General features: G+C 45.4%; 1 protein-coding gene across 18 annotated transcripts in view; it reads left to right on the forward strand.

Moving 5' to 3' along the window:
* Positions 1-17,526, forward strand: part of PPFIA1 (PPFI scaffold protein A1) — a 775,827-nt gene that overhangs the window by 733,108 nt on the left and 25,193 nt on the right. For all 18 annotated transcript variants that reach the window (XM_085643557.1, XM_085643540.1, XM_085643545.1 and 15 more), the window contains one exon: positions 9,510-9,675. In XM_085643557.1, coding sequence (XP_085499683.1) covers positions 9,510-9,675 — 166 coding nt within the window. The remainder of the gene's footprint in view (positions 1-9,509; positions 9,676-17,526) is intronic.

Consider the following 17,526-nt stretch of genomic DNA (forward strand, 5'->3'; position numbering starts at 1 on the left):
GAAGGAGATGTTGATGGCTTTCCGGAGATGGGGTGCGACGGTGGTGCTGGCTTTGTTGAAGATGTGGTGTGGGCATGGGTCTGATGGAGATCCGGAATGGATGGTGTTCATTATTTTGATGGTGTCGTCGTCGTTAATGTTGGTCCAGGAGAGCAGGGGATCGGTGCAGATGGTGGTCGTGGGGACGGAGGTCTTAGTGGTTGTCGGGGCGGTCGTGACGTTGAAGCTGTCATGGATGTCTGCGATCTTGCGGTGGAAGAAGGTGGCAAGGAAGTCACACAGGTCTTGCGAAGGTGGGATGTTGTTGGTGTTGGAGCTGGGGTTGGAGAGTTCCTTCACGATGTTGAAGAGCTCTTTGCTGTCATGTGCGTTGTTGTCTAGGCGGTCTTTGAAGGAGGCCCTTTTGGCAGCTCTGATGAGGTTATGGTGTCTGTGGGTGGCGTTCTTGTGGGCTGCGTGGCTGTTCGATGTCTGCTCACGTTGCCATTTCTTCTCTAGCTTTCGGCAGGATTGCTTGGAGGCTTGGAGGTCTTCGTGAACCAGCTGGCTTTCTTGCTGGTGTCTGTTGGAGGGTTTCTTGATCGGGGTGAGGGTGTTGGCGCAGTCGCGATCCATTGTCTGAGGTTGCGTGCGGCGGGGTCTGGGTCGGTGGGTGGGCTCCGGGCGAGGGTGGCGGTTAGCTGGTCTTCGGTGACTTTCCTCTGTCAGTGGCGGGGGATCTGTTGGGTGCGGTGGTGCATGATGGGTTTCCTGAAGGTGAAGTGGATGCAGCGATGGTCGGTCCAATGGAGTTTGGTGGTGTAGTTGAAGGAGACGTGGGAGATTGCGGAGAAGATGGGGTCAAGCGTGTGGCCGGCAGAGTGGATGGGTGTTGTGACGAGTTGTCTGAGTCCGAGGTTGGCTAGGTTTTCAATCAAGGTGGTGGAGTTGGTATCGTTGTTGTTCTCGAGGTGGAAGTTTAGGTCCCCGAGGAGGATGGATGCAGGGCGTGTGTACTGACGAACTCGGTGATGGAGTCGCTGAACTGTGGTGGGGGGGAGCAGCTGGGAGGCGGGAGCGGGGCAGCGAATGGGCGATCAGGGGGGCGGGGACGCAGCGGCGGGAACGGCAAAGCTGGGATACAGAAGGCAAAAAGGGGGCACAGAAAAAAGGGGCAATAAGGAACAAAAAACAAGGGGCACACAATAACAGTCAGGAAATAAAATAAGGCAAGCAGTGAACAAGAAGCAGTACCGGGCTTCCGAGGCTGAGGGGCCTCGAACCTGCGGTGGCGATGACAGGCAGCAGGGGTCGATCGCAGTACTGGTGGAGCTGTGCGGCGAGGGGAAGCGACCTGCCTGAGGACAGGGCCAAGGGTCGCTCTCCTCACCGCGCAGCGGCCGCCATATAAGAGTAGGTGGGAGGGAGGAGCAGCTGGGAGGCGGGATGCAGCGGCGGGAACAGCGAAGCTGGGATACAGAAGGCAAAAAGGGGGCACAGAAAAAAGGAGCAATAAGGAAAAAAGAGGAACAAAAAACAAGGGGCACACTAACACAGTCAGGAAATAAAATAAGGCAAGCAGTGAACAAGAAGCAGTACCGGGCTACCGAGGCGGATGGGCCTCGAACCTGCGGCGGCGGTGACAGGCAGCAGGGGTCGATAGCAGCACCGGTGGAGCTGTGCGGCGAGGAGGAGCGACCTGCCTGAGGACATGAATGAAATTAGCCAGTGGCGGAGTTGACTTTCCAAAGTTAACATAAGGATGGTTACAGAGATTAATCAGTAACCGGGGAAATGGGGAGGGGACATGCAGAAAGGCCGGGATCTAGCTGATGAGAAGTCGGCAGTTCTTCCCACTAGGTGTCTGTTTGTTTAGGTACTATTTTACAGAACAAGGGAACCCAAAGGAATTAAGACTGGGACCTTGGGCAATTTCATGTTATAGAGAACAGTGGTCCCTATTCAGGAGGAATACAGTGTGATAGATAACCATACACTTAGAATAGAATGTATGTCTTTTGTCCAGCCGGACAAGAATTTATTTTCATAGTATTTTTCAAAAGTAGTATCAAATAAAACATTCAAATGACAAGTGGGCACACTTGTCATTTGAATGTTTCTGACCAACAGAACACAAGACAGAACAATGAACACAGAATTGGCCAAAAAGCAAGCCAAAATGGGTCTGTATAGTTGTTCTCAGTATAGACAGACACAAATTAATCATTTAACACCATTGCACAATGTGTTATAGCTTGAGTCTAGTGCATAGGGTGTTTGGGTGTCGATGACGTTTCAAGGCTACATTAAATATAGGGCATCATCTTCAGGACAAACAAATAATGCACTGCTGTCTTGATAATATATCACACCTTTTTTACAATTCTTTACATACAAAAAAGGAGCAAGGGGAGAAAAAGGGGGATAAAAAATGGAAAGGAAGAATTTTAACCACATTTGACACAATACTAGGCATGTTTTCAGCATAACGTTTGTGACATAAGTGCTTGGAGTTGCGTGAACAATGTGGATTGAATTTCATGCAGAGGTGGTGACATTTCTCTAGTTTATGCTGAGTGAGGCTTGAAATTCGTGTCGCAGTGACGACGTTAAAAAGGAGTTGGATGAATTGATGCGGATTTATGGTGCTTAGTACAGCTTCGTCATGAAATGGTGAATTATTGCAGTGATTCAACGGAGAAGAGACAAGTGAGTGTGATAAAAACTAGTCTGCATATTAAAGAACGACGAACCGGCACAGTGCCTGATCATGAGCAAGGTGTTTCCAGTGATTCAGGAGGAACAAAAAAACGGCGCGGTGCGAAGGTGAATGAAATATTTTTATGGGTGAACCCAGAAGGCAGTGGGGAGTTTACCTAAGGTGGCAGAGAGTCGACGGTTCATTATAGGCGCAGAAGCGCTCAACATCTGGACTTTGGGGGTTGCTGACACCAGCGGGATCTAAATGAACAAAAGGCAGAGGTGAAGGTGTCTAAGTTTAAGAAGGGGTGGAGTTGACACGGAAATTGAGTGTAAAACAGAATAATTTAATTACCAATTCTGTTTGCTTTATGGCAGAAAGTCCTGTTGGGTGCTGTGTGCCAGCTGTTGGAGAATGCACGATCGCATTACCTGGAAGCAGAGAGGGGTAAGAATGGGTTAGGCGTGAACCCGCCATGTTAAAGAAGTGGTGTCCATGGGATCTAGCCATGCTACTTACTTGCGTGGGCAGTATCGCCGCATCTGCTTCGGAGTTTCAATGGAGACTGCCGGTGTGCCGAGGCAGGGCTAGTTAAGGCATACCATCGGTAGAAAGCGATGAAGGACTAAAATGATGGAAAGGAGGCGGACATTTTAAGGTGGTGTGGGTTGCCCAGGAAAGGTGCAGAGTAAGTGACTCATAGTGTGATTACACGAGCACGTGCATACAGAGTGGCAGTGTTTGTGACTTGAATACATGTTGAAAGAGACATCTTTTTAGAAAAACGGGGACATCTTTATAAAAGGGCGGTCCAGTCTTCAAGGCGATTGAGGCCACTGTGGATGCTATTGGTTCTCAGAATCCAGTGGAGCTCTTCCTTGTTGAGTATTTGAGAAATGTCTGCCCCTCTTGGGGGTGGTTTGATCACTGTGATAATTGTCCATTTGAGATCATTCTCAGTATGTCCATTGTCCGTAAAGTGCTCCACTAGGGGTGCATTAGCCGTTTTACACCGGATTCTGCTGCGATGCTGTCCGATCCTAAGCTTGATTTTCTGGCTTGTCTGGCCTACGTAGATCATTTTGCAGGGACAGAAAATTGCATACACAACATTTGTTGAATTACAGTTAGAAAAATATTTTCTCTCATATTTGATTGCTCCGTGCTCAAAGGTTTTGCCTTCAACAGTGTAATCACAACATATGCAGCTACCACATTTCACATGACCTGTAAGAGTCGGTAACCCCCATGCATCGTTGATAGTTGTTTTTTGGGGGGGTTTTGGCAGGGCTGCCCGGACTAGATGATCTTTAATGTTGTTTGCCCGTTTAAAGGCGAACAGTGGACGTTCAAGGTTTAGTTGGCCGGCATTTAACACAGGCCAGTGCTTGACTATACTCTTTTTGATTGCATGTGATGCTGGTGAAAAAGTGGTGACACAAATTAAGCGTTCCTGCATTTTCTTAGGTTTAGGTTCTAGGAAGGTTTCCCTAGGGCAATACCAGGCGCGTTTGAGGGAATGGCGCACTAATTTCTGTGAATAACCTCTGGCTCTAAGCTTATGGCTTAGTGTCTTGGCCTCACTGAAATAATCTTCCTTAAAATAGCAATTCCGCCTTAAGCGCAGGAACTGGGAGAAAGGGAGTGAATCTTTGAGTGCACGAGGGTGATGACTGCTGTAGTTCAATAAGGTGTTCCGCTCAGTGGGTTTGCGATGGAGACTCGTGGTCAAGCAGCCCTCTGTGTTTTTTATCACTAAGTCCAAGAAGGGAAGTAATTCTTTACTAGTACTGAGTGTGTAGTTCAGGCCTCCGCTGTTATTATTTAGCCAATGATGGAATTGTGTAAGGCTCTAGGGAGTCACTCTACAGTAAAAAAATGTTGTCTATACCGTTTCCACAAGGTGATTCCTGTGTGGAAGGGGTTAGACGTGTCTAGGATACATGATGTCTCAAGGTGGTCCATATAGAGTATGGCCAGGTTAGGGGCGAAAATTGCTCCCATAGATGTGCCACGTACTTGGCCGTAGAACTGTTCTTCAAAGACAAAAAAGTTTTTGGTTAAGCAAATCTCGAGCAGCTGAAGAATAAACACGGTAGGAACATTGCGTGGACGTGTTTCTAGCACTTTTTCGATGACATGAAGGGACTCATACTGGGGAATATTAGTATATAGCGATTCCACATCCAGCGTACACATGGTGCTGGATGTGGGGTCAAATGGTAGCTCCTCAATGAGATTAATCATGTCCATACTGTCTTTTAATTAACAGATAGTACCCAGGACAAACTGTTTTATGAAGTAATCTATATAATGTCCAAGGGGTTCCAAAATGGAACCACAGCCCGAGACGATGGGACGGCCGGGTGGGGACTCTGCGTTCTTATGAATCTTAGGAAGACAATAGATCACTGGTATGCGTGAGGACTTTGTGTTGAGGAATTTGTGTTCCTTTTTTGATAGAAAGCCTGTTTCTAAGGCTTCTGAGGTGACTTGAGAGATTAATTTCTGGATCTCATTGGTAGGGTTGCGAGGTAATTTGCAATAGTGTTCAGAATGATTGAGTTGCCGCAAGATTTCTTTTTTGTAAGAGTCTATTTCTTGAATGACAATCCCTCCACCTTTGTCTGCCGGTTTTATCACGAGGGACTGGTTATTTTTTAGAGTGGATAAGGCATTTTTTTCTTGAATGGTAATGTTGTAAGGTACAAAAGATCGTTTAGTTTCAAGGTCTGCAAGGTCTTTCAGAACAAGTTTTTCGAATATAGGGATCTCCGGGGGTATCATACTTGCGGTAGGGGAAAATTTAGATGGTGGTTTAATGGGGGTGTTACAGTGTTTTGGTTGAGATGGGTTTAAAATAAAGAAGCTATGCAGGCGAACTTTTCTAAAAAAAACTTTAGAAGTTCCGTTTGTGCGTCCACAAAGTTTGGGCGTATGGTTGGCACGAATGATAAGCCTTTGTCGGCTGATGAAGTTTCACTGCTCGATAAAAGTGTGTTGTGTTAGATTAAAGATGGGTAGAAGACCTTTTTCTTTGTTTAATGTCAGATCATTTTCAATAGGGTCAGGTTCTGCTACCAACGGTAATGTTGGCGGCGGGTGAACCGTTCCCTGGGGGGTTGGGCCATCGCTGTGGTTGTTTGCAAACAACCACAGCGAGTACGTGGCACATCTATGGGAGCAATTTTCGCCCCTAACCTGGCCATACTCTATATGGACCACCTTGAGACATCATGTATCCTAGACACGTCTAACCCCTTCCACACAGGAATCACCTTGTGGAAACGGTACATAGACGAAATTTTTTTACTGTGGAGTGACTCCCTAGAGAGCCTTACACAATTCCATCATTGGCTAAATAATAACAGCGGAGGCCTGAACTACACACTCAGTACTAGTAGAGAATCACTTCCCTTCTTGGACTTAGTGATAAAAAACACAGAGGGCCGCTTGACCACGAGTCTCCATCGCAAACCCACTGAGCGGAACACCTTATTGAACTACAGCAGTCATCACCCTCGTGCACTCAAAGATTCACTCCCTTTCTCCCAGTTCCTGCGCTTAAGGCGGAATTGCTATTTTAAGGAAGACTATTTCAGTGAGGCCAAGACACTAAGCCATAAGCTTAGAGCCAGAGGTTATCCACGGAAATTAGTGCGCCATTCCCTCAAACGCGCCTGGTATTGCCCTAGGGAAACCCTCCTAGAACCTAAACCTAAGAAAATGCAGGAACGCTTAATTTGTGTCACCACTTTTTCACCAGCATCAATCAAAAAGAGTATAGTCAAGCACTGGCCTGTGTTAAATGCCGGCCAACTAAACCTTGAACGTCCACTGTTCGCCTTTAAACGGGCAAAAAACATTAAAGATCATCTAGTCTGGGCAGCCCTGCCAAAACCCCCCCCAAAAAACAACTATCAACGATGCATGGGGGTTACCGACTCTTACAGGTCATGTGAAATGTGGTAGCTGCATATGTTGTGATTACACTGTTGAAGGCAAAACCTTTGAGCACGGAGCAATCAAATATGAGAGAAAATATTTTTCTAACTGTAATTCAAAAAATGTTGTGTATGCAATTTTCTGTCCCTGCAAAATGATCTACGTAGGCCAGACAAGCCAGAAAATCAAGCTTAGGATTGGACAGCATCGCAGCAGAATCCGGTGTAAAACGGCTAATGCACCCCTAGTGGAGCACTTTACGGACAATGGACATACTGAGAATGATCTCAAATGGACAATTATCACAGTGATCAAACCACCCCCAAGAGGGGCAGACCTTTCTCAAATACTCAACAAGGAAGAGCTCCACTGGATTCTGAGAACCAAATGCATCCACAGTGGCCTCAATCGCCTTGAAGACTGGACCTCCCTTTTATAAAGATGTCCCCGTTTTTCTAAAAAGATGTATCTTTCAACATGTATTCAAGTCACAAACACTGCCACTCTGTATGCACGTGCTCGTGTAATCACACTATGAGTCACTTACTCTGCACCTTTCCTGGGCAACCCACACCACCTTAAAATGGCCGCTTCCTTTTCATCATTTTAGTCCTTCTTCACTTTCTGCCGATTGTGTGCCTTCCCACACCACCTTAAAATGTCCGCCTCCTTTCCATCATTTTAGTCCTTCCTCACTTTCGGCCGATAGTGTGCTTTAACCAGTCCTTCCTCACTTTCTGCCGATGGTATGCCTTAACTAGCTCTGCCTCGGCACACCGGCAGTCTCCATTGAAACTCCGAAGCAGATGCGGCGATACTGCCCACGCTCACTGAAGTAAGTAGCACGGCTAGATCCCATGGACACCACTTCTTTAACATGGCGGGTTCACGCCTAACCCATTCTTACCCCTCTCTGCTTCCAGGTAATGCGATCGTGCATTCTCCAACAGCTGGCACACAGCACCCAACAGGACTTTCTGCCATAAAGCAAACCGAATTGGTAATTAAATTATTCTGTTTTACACTCAATTTCCGTGTCAACTCTACCCCTTCTTAAACTTAGACACCTTCACCTCTGCCTTTTGTTCATTTAGATCCCGCTGGTGTCAGCAACCCCCAAAGTCCAGATGTTGAGCGCTTCTGCGCCTATAATGAACCGTCGACTCTCTGCCACCTTGGGTAAACTCCCCACTGCCTTCTGGGTTCACCCATAAAAATATTTCATTCTCCTTCGCACCGCGCCGTTTTTTTGTTCCTCCTGAATCACTGGAAACACCTTGCTCATGATCAGGCACTGTGCCGGTTCGTCGTTCTTTAATATGCAGACTGGTTTTTATCACACTCACTGGTCTCTTCTCCGTTGAATCACTGCAATAATTCACCATTTCATGACGAAGCTGTACTAAGCACCATAAATCCGCATCAATTCATCCAACTCCTTTTTAACGTCGTCGCTGCGACACGAATTTCAATCCTCACTCAGCATAAACTAGAGAAATGTCACCACCTCTGCATGAAATTCAATCCACATTGTTCACGCAACTCCAAGCACTTATGTCACAAACGTTATGCTGATAACATGCCTAGTATTGTGTCAAATGTGGTTAAAATTCTTCCTTTCCATTTTTTATCCCCCTTTTTCTCCCCTTGCTCCTTTTTTGTATGTAAAGAATTGTAAAAAAGGTGTGATATATTATCAAGACAGCAGTGCATTATTTGTTTGTCCTGAAGATGATGCCCTATATTTAATGTAGCCTTGAAACGTCATCGACACCCAAACACCCTATGCACTAGACTCAAGCTATAACACATTGTGCAATGGTGTTAAATGATTAATTTGTGTCTGTCTATACTGAGAACAACTATACAGACCCATTTTGGCTTGCTTTTTGGCCAATTCTGTGTTCATTGTTCTGTCTTGTGTTCTGTTGGTCAGAAACATTCAAATGACAAGTGTGCCCACTTGTCATTTGAATGTTTTATTTGATACTACTTTTGAAAAATACTATGAAAATAAATTCTTGTCCGGCTGGACAAAAGACATACATTCTATTCTAAGTGTATGGTTATCTATCACACTGTATTCCTCCTGAATAGGGACCACTGTTTGTTTAGGTACAGCACACGATGAACAGAGCTGCAAAAATTTGGAGTTACTATCTCTCAATTCAGTGGTACTCCTTTTATCAACCTTAACAGGACTTGCTACTTAGACATAAAAGGTTGCTATACATAGGCCTTTGCTGTTTGCATCACAGGGAAAGTTGTCAACACAGGGACTCGCAAGTAAGTCATGCTATACCATTTGGGTATAAGCCAATCAACCGTATGCTTTTTAAGGGTCAGCCCACATGTGCTGCATCCTGATTTGGCTCAGGGCATTTTAGAGCCTTTACATCCGTGCCTAATAGTCAAAGGGGGTTGGGGGGGGGGGGCGGTATATTAAGGCCTGCATAAAGCCTCACAATTGCTATCTGTGCTATTGCCTTGGAATGCCTTTTGTATGTCAGTCATTTTACGAAAGGCGTTGACTCTAAAATAACCAACTCTACATTTGGAAGTGGTCAGATAGATATGTAAATAATGTGACATATTTACAAAGATGGGGAGGGAGTTTACATAATAAAATTAATATGATATATTGACTGATCGTATCTACAAAAAAAGCAAGTAAAACAAAGGAGTAGTTGTTAGGAGATAACGTTAATCAAATAGTAAATATTTGGCCTAACATGCTGCAAGAGTGCGACAGTATGTATGCTAGAATCATATAATCCTTTGCAAGCCTGCTGTAAAGGTTCATTCATGTTTGAACAGTTCTAAGCCTTCATAATAATTCTTTAAATATTTACTCTCAATTCCTTAATGTTTTTAAATTTATCAGGATGATGATAAAAACTTCAGACGAGCCCCTTCCTGGAGAAAGAAGTTTCGACCAAAGGATGTAAGAGGAATGTCTGCTGGATCAGCAGAGACTCTTCCTGCAAATTTCAGGGTTACCAGCACAATGTCTTCACCCTCTATGCAGCCAAAGAAGATGCAGATGGATGGTATGTTCTATGCTTTCAGTTGTGTTTGGTGTGTTCTAGCATGATACATAAGCTCTGTAGTTTTTTGGGTACTTCCTGTCTAAGATATATATAAAATGCCTTACACTAAATATGTATTATAGTTGTCATGTGCAGTGTTTTTTGTTACATAAAATTCCATTGCCTGTGGAACTGCTTCAAGGCACTAAAAAATAGAAAAGGAGCAATATACAAGATTTAAAATTCAATAAAACATGTTGCATATAGAGGTAAAGGTAACGACCAACGGCCCTGATACAAAACCTAAACAAAAAATAAGTAAAATCTGCTAAACTCCTGATTAAGCAAATACAACCTAGTTCTTTCAAAACTGATAGTATTTAATTTTTCTTAGATATCTTGGACTTTCTAAGTTTTACAACTCAATAGATCCAGGCTTCTTATCATTGTACTGGTTATATTTATATCACTTTCCATATAGAAACAAGTGTTCTGATAGATACTTATAACTGCAGATTCCTCACTTTATAAATCCTCTCAGGAGCCAGACTAAATCTTGAAGACTTTCATATCAACTCCCTCTTGTGTCACTAGGTGGTATAGTGTGGCACCATGTCGAATCTGTCCCACCCTGCAAATGATATTGGAACCCCTACCTTTCCGCCACCTCTCGTGCTGACAACAGTTGCTTTCTTTCCATGTTCTCGCCCCCTCAAATTCTGACATAAAATTCTCACAAAATTATTTCCAGTGTGCAAGGGACTAGTCCCCTCCAAAAGATGACTGGGGTCAAACCATGTAACGACTTGCTTTCATTGCCATGCGCCCCAATTTTCTGGGTCACACTGCAATGTCACAGAACCTCTGTGAATTCAAGGAGACCATAGACCTAATTTTTGTATCCAATCTGATCCCTCTAGAGCGACGGTGCACTAAGAATCCTATAAGGCCTCCAGTCAGATTAATCCTCTACGCCGACTATGCCACTCAACCTCACCCCAAGATTTTCCTCGACTTTGAGCATGGTACTGAATACCACACTTCCTACAGGACCACAACCCACGCAACAACCCAGTGCATCGACGCTGGCACCAATGCCAGAGGGAGAGTCTATAGTGTTCTCAGATTCATAAGCCCACCCAGAGCCAACCCCATCAGCATTTTGCTGACCTCTAATTGTCTCATTCCGATCCTGAAACTCAATACAGTGATTGTGATATTAATGATGACAATAGTAATTTTATATGACCAGGAGAACCTATGTTTTGGTTTGCAGGATGCTAATGGACTAGGTACTCCCTAAACTGGCCTTCACTTACCTTTATCTGCTGTGGCTACCGAAGAATCTGCCTCATTTGCCACTGTCATTCAGAGAACAGCTGAAGTTCTATACTTCACATTACCTACTCCTAAGATGTTGACAAATGTCCTCACGGGGGTTCTTCACCCATGATGGACCTCGCAGGAGCCTCTTCTTCCTTTTAATGAGGCCCTCAGACACGCTGCTGGGCACCCGGGCAAAACTAAGCTCTTGCCGGCCAGTGAACTCATATTGCAAGGCGGCACAGATCTGTTCTGGGGGAAACTTGCCTTTCTTCTCAGCATCCTATCCCAGAAAGCCTGTTGATACAGGCCTCCACCAGCTGATTAAATCCCAAAGCGTGTCTGACCAACCCACCAGACAATCAAAACGCATGTAAAAGCACTATGTAAATATCAATTCCAATATCGTGATTAAGACTCGACCCCAGTGGACTGATAAGAGGGGTGTGTCGGTACCATGTGTGTGCACACGACCGCCCGTACAAAACCCTGTGCCAATCAGCGACACTCTTCTTCGCCCCCCTCTCCTGCAGTTCCCAGTGGCACCTGGAAATTCTGTTTGTATGTTTTCATTGTGTCAGTCATGTTCATCAAACCCCCTTGATGTGAGTGTTCACCTCTTTTACTTTATTATCACGACTTTGCAGTGATGGAATAGAAAATATGGGTTCTATGCTGAAATGTGTGCGCCTTGCACTAGATACGCTTCTATCGACCGGTAGTCTCGTCTGACGACAGACTCCAGAGTCCTTGGTGTGTTCAGAAATTCGGCCTCACTTACACCACCTGCAGGCTGTGTTCTTTGGGCCTTGGGAGTTTGTGTAGGTGCCGGCACGTGATCACCAGTTTGTGTGTGGATTATAGTGGGCTTGTGTGGTGACGTAGGTGCAGGTGGGACATACACCTCCAAAGGTAGAGCCGACAAGGTTGTGGCATTAGGCAGTAGTAGTAAGAAGGGGCAATCTGGTGCTCTGCAGATGTTGCATTGATCCAGGTGTGGCCGCAGGAAGTTAGTCTAGACAAAGTTACAAAGAATGAGAAATGAAGTAAGAAAAGCAAACAGGAGTGAGAACTAGGAAGGTGAAATAAATAAGAGGCAATCAAATGAGGAAGACGGAAAGAAAGGGAAAAATAAAGAATGCAGGAGATAAAGTGGCAGACAATATGGAGGACGGGTAAGAAAAAGGAGAAAGTTCACAAAAGCATATAAGAAAATAATAGCTGCATCAAAGATGAAAAATGGGAGAAAGGAATGTTGGCAAAGAGGAATAAATGAAGGAGAAGGGTGGTGAGAGCAGCAGGAATAAAGGCAAATGGGGGGGAGAAAGTGCAGGGCTAGGACAAAGAGGGCAGAATGAAAACATTAATAAAGAGAGGGAAGAGCAGAGGATTGAAACGGGGAAGTAACTCTAGAAAAAGGAAAAACGGAGCGCAAAAAATGCAACACGAGGCAGAAAAAAGCAAAATAGAGGGCAGAAGACGTATACAATAATGTAAAACAGGGCAGAAGAATAAGCTGAAGGGGCAAAGCAGTAGGCAGAAAAACTAGCAGAAAAGGCAGAAGAGGGCAAAACAGAGCACTCACGCACCCACTTACGGACCCACTGAGACACTCCTACACCCGCTCACAGATCCACTTAGAGACTCTTGCAGCCACTAAGACCCACTCAGAAATTCACACTCACTCAGACCCATTCAGACTCTCGTACTCACTCACCCAAGCATCCACTCACCCATACAACTACTCACACAGCCACTTACTTACCTATACAGCTAACTACTCACACATCCATTCACTAATCCAGTTACCCAATAACATACCCATTCACACAAGCAGTCACATACTTATTCACTCGTCTATAAAGCCAGTCACGCAGACACTTACTGTGCAAAACAGCCACTCCCACACACACATTCATCCATTTAAACAGCCACTGATTTACCTATACAGCCACTAACACACCCACTCACCCACCCATAGAGCCTCTCACACACCCACTAAGTCACCAAAACAGCCAGTCACACACCTTCACCCATATAGCCACTAAGGTAGCTCCTCACTCACCCATAAAGTCAGTCACACACGGTCACCATTACAGCCACTCAGTCACTCTCACACCCATACCGCTACTCACACACACCCTTATTTACCTATACAGTCACTCAACACCCACCCACTCACACCCAGTACCACACGATAGTCACACACCCACTCAGATGACATACGTTAGAAACAGTATCACTCATTACTAGTGCTAAGCCTCCTTTGTCAGGGCGCAGCCCTGGCAGTCCCCTTTGGAAACCTGAACCACCTGGGTCAGCTGACCCTCTGCTCCCCAGCAAATTCTAGCAAAATTGTCTTGAAGTAAGGGTATTTCAAAATACAGGGTGTCTGGGCATGCCCATATCTTTAAGTGCTTGTCATAATCTTTGGCGTGAAAACAAAGCAAAGGTGGATTTTAAATAGACAAAGGCAACATAAAGGTTGCCACTTCTGATGACTACAGTCTTCCAAAATATTAGCATGAAACTAAAGACTTGGTCAATTGTAGAGGTTTATCTCTGAAACCCATCTTGAAAGGGACGAGGTACATCATTTTCGTAACCTGGACTTTGGGTAAGACACAAATACAAAAGACCATTTGAATACAGTCTATGTAACTAATAAGCCTGTAGTTACATGGTTGGGACCCAACACCCCTTTTTAGGTCAAGCCCTGAGCCAGCGCTGATCTGGGTTGATCTGTGGTAGTAGACTACGGGAGAGAAGCCATGCCTACTCCCCACCCATCTTTTTTATTGGCTTGTGTTTTTGTCCTTTCTTAATCCTGCCTTCCGATTGGTTAATAGGCTTGTTAGTCCCTCCTTATGAGAGCCATGTCATCATTTGTATCCTTTCATGGCTACTGGCCCCTTTACTTCTAGTGTTGAATGAGCACTATTTTCTTCCTGTGCCTACCTACCCCCCCAATAACCCCACACTCACATTGATCGTGCCTTCTCGTCCCTCACCCGCACTCCTGTTTTCAATGCAATGGTCTCGCGTAAATGCGAGTCCTATTGCATTGTAAATGCTTGTTCATACTAGGGGTGGGCGTAATTTGCGCAATTGCGTTACGCAAATCTCCGCGAAACGGTAAAAAATCTCCGCGAACACGCAGAAATTCCGCGAACACGCAGAATTGCTTGTTCGCGATGCTTTTTTCCTGTTCACAATTGCTGTTTGCGTGCTCGGGGAGAAATATCTCGCGAACACGCATTTTGAGAACGTGAACAAGCAAAAATTTCGCGAAATCGCAGAAAGCAGACTTTTGAGCAATTTCGCGTTCTCCGCGGAACGCGAAATTACGCAAATTCCGCAAATTTCGCGAGCGGAACGGAATTTACCGCCCAGGCCTAGTTCATACCACGATTCAATGTATTCAAATGCCACTCGCTTTCACATTGTGCCATGACTTCATAAGGGAGTCGGTCATGAGATTGTTCTGGTTTTTGCTGACTTACGCTGCTGGTAGTCACCTGACCCAGAAGTCATAATTAAGTGCTTCAAAAACAAAAGCAGCGGCTGTGCGCAGGCTGAGTCAAGGAAGCGGATGCCGGTAGAGCAGACTGTAGTAACGAAGCGGCAATCGGTAACTACAAGGTCAGCTCACTTTGTTGTAAAACAACACATTTTCCTCAGCACTGCAGACTCCACCTCGGGGTGACACATTTCATCATAGGACTGTACAGGGCCACGGAGTCTGTTCTACAAGTTCTGTTCTTTCAGGACTGAACACTTCCCCTCAGGACGGACTGCTCATTGCACCCCAGCCTGAGTGTCCCACCACACTTGTGAGCACCGCGCCCCCGGACCGCTGGCCTCCTCGCCTAGCACTTGAAGCACAGAGTACTGGACAAGTGAGTGTGTAACACACCTTTATACCATTATATGCCCGTGCCTTATTTCGTCTGTTTTACCTCCCCGTCTTATATTGGTTTCGGGTTTGTGTGAACCTGGCACAAAAGCTCGGAAAATATACAGACCACAGTTCACTGGTTCGAATAATGATAGGGCTGAATTAGCCTTTCATCATCCATGACAGGTTGATACGATCCAGTAGGGTAATCGAAATACCGTTTTTTAAAGAGCTATGTATCCGCCTAGCAGTGGAAGCAAGTTTGTAGCGCTATACGAATGACTGTAAAACTAGGATGTGTTTGTGTGTGTGTGTGTGTGTAGTGGGGGAGGGTTCGGACTCCGGTTATATAACTCCGTCATCCGGTGTAGAAGAAGAAACGTAGCGCTAACATGTTTACATTGAGCCCTAGGAGGTACTTCACAATTACTAACGCAGCTCCTGCAGTGATCCTCAGGGCACTGAGTTTTTGGAGTGAGCATCTGGGGTGTGGCCTCATTCGTGTGAGACTAAAGAGAAGGAGCTGCAGGTACTTGCTCACCCCTCTTACAATGCCTCAAGCCACCCCAAACCATACCAATAACTGACGGGCGAGACGATTCCATCACACCAGCAGGGGGTGAATAGTTGGCCCCTTTAGACACGGCTTCCATCACTCGGTACTTCACTGAGTATGATGTTATTGCTTTGCATAGCGCTTTCAGTCCGTATTATAGCAACAGTGCTCTGTCTTCATCTGGGAGTTCTTTTGTACTAAACAGCCAGAGCCAACCTTTTACAGTGACTGTTTATTGGCGCGTGTTTGTGGGATTTTATTTAGGAGTGTGTTCCGTTCTGGGATTCAGCAGTCGTTTATATATGCTTTTTCATATATAAGGATATTTGCATGCCTCTTCATGCTCTCAAGGTCGCACAAATCAGAGATGACAACCGAGGCCCTAATACTACCCAATAGCACAACATTGACAGCTGATTTCGTAGTGCACGTCACACTGATATCATCACATAGTGCGTCCCCGTCAAGCTGAATATCTTATTAAAACCCTTTCGAGGCGGGCACATTAAAGACCCTCGAATAGGGCCGGAGATTGTGGGTTCCGGCAGAGGCCTCTGAAATGCAACACCACAAGTATTTACAGCAGGACACAGCTTCGCTTCCGGTGCTTGCGGGACATATGGAAATGAGCACGTAAATGCGGGTGCCCCAAGCCTGGTGCCCCTGGAGGGACATGAACTGCTGCTGTGAGAGGAGCTCCCTGGTCTGCCTGAGTGTGCAAGTGTGAGCAGAGTCGTAAAGAGATGCCGTGCTCTTCCAAGAGGTGGGGGTTACCTCTTTTCTGAGTGCAGCAGCTGTGCCTACTAGGGGGCTGAGGTGCCTTCCCGGGAGAGGAGGGGGCGCCTTCATCCACATGCCAGGGCACTCGGACCCAGACAGTTATCTTGATGTCTGTGTAACTCTCTTGCAAAAACAACAGTTGATGGACAGAATGCAGAATAATCTCATACATTCACCCCAGTACAGAGATCTGGGCCTAAATCCATCGTTTTTTTGCTCGCCATTCCAGTTTGAACCCAGCCATATGCAAATCAGTCTTGACCCTGTGCCTCATGGGAACAGTCCAGCCCGAACTACCAAGCCAGGTCCTCCCTGGACTGGAACCAAGCATCCTAGGACCGGTTTCGGAGTTTCACCCCTCTTCAGCCAGGATAGCTTGATTCCAGTGGCATGGAGAGCACGGGACTCGCGTCTGAGCATACCCGTCCCACTCGGGGTGACAAATGCAAAAACAGTTGATGGACAGAATGCAGAACAATGACATACATTCACCCCAGTACAGAGATCTGGGCCTAAATCCATAGTTTTTTTGCTCACCATGCCATTAACTCTCTTCAGCAGGGAGAGTTGGTACTATTCTAAATTGGATTGTTCTATTATAACCAGGGCTCCTGGAATTGTGCGATTGTGCGACCGCATAATTATAGATTTGCCGCATTTAGCACATAATCCATCTTCTGTTGCATAAACGGCAGATTTTAATAAAAAACAATTCTAGCTCAAACGGTTCAAAAGTTAATAATAATGCAGCCCACGTGTTGCTTCGCAGTGAAGGCCCTTTGAAAAGGTTGACTTTTCCCTTTTCTGCTGCTTATTCCTATATGTGGGTATTAGACGGGTACCAATGAGGTCCACCCAATGCCCAGACAGTGTTAACGTGTAAAAAGTACAAAATAATTAAGTAGAATCTAGTGGTCCATATGCAGTCATTTCTCTGTTTATTTTACCGTACCTCTTCATGGTATATCCCGCTTTAAAACATTCTAAAGCGGACTAGACCACGACCCACGATAACCCCATACATTCCTGATCCAGTGTATTACTTTGTTTTTTATTTGACTGCTCCCCTTCATAGCTAATATGAGGAGGAAATTTTGAAATGTTGGTCATCATGATGTGGTTTGCAAAAGAGTGCCTTCTGCTATCGGAGTATGAAGGAGACTTGAGACCACAACCACGTGGAGCCCTATTGATAGTAGGACTAAAGTTTTATAACCGACTAGAAGGCTGAAGACTGTGAGTTGCCTGCTAGTCAATTGTATGTAGGGTCACATAGAAGCACTGGTCTTGAGTATTAATGATGATACAAAGATGT

The sequence above is a fragment of the Triturus cristatus genome, chromosome 3_1, assembly GCF_964204655.1.
Source record: "Triturus cristatus chromosome 3_1, aTriCri1.1, whole genome shotgun sequence".
Classification (NCBI taxonomy): Eukaryota; Metazoa; Chordata; class Amphibia; order Caudata; family Salamandridae; genus Triturus; species Triturus cristatus.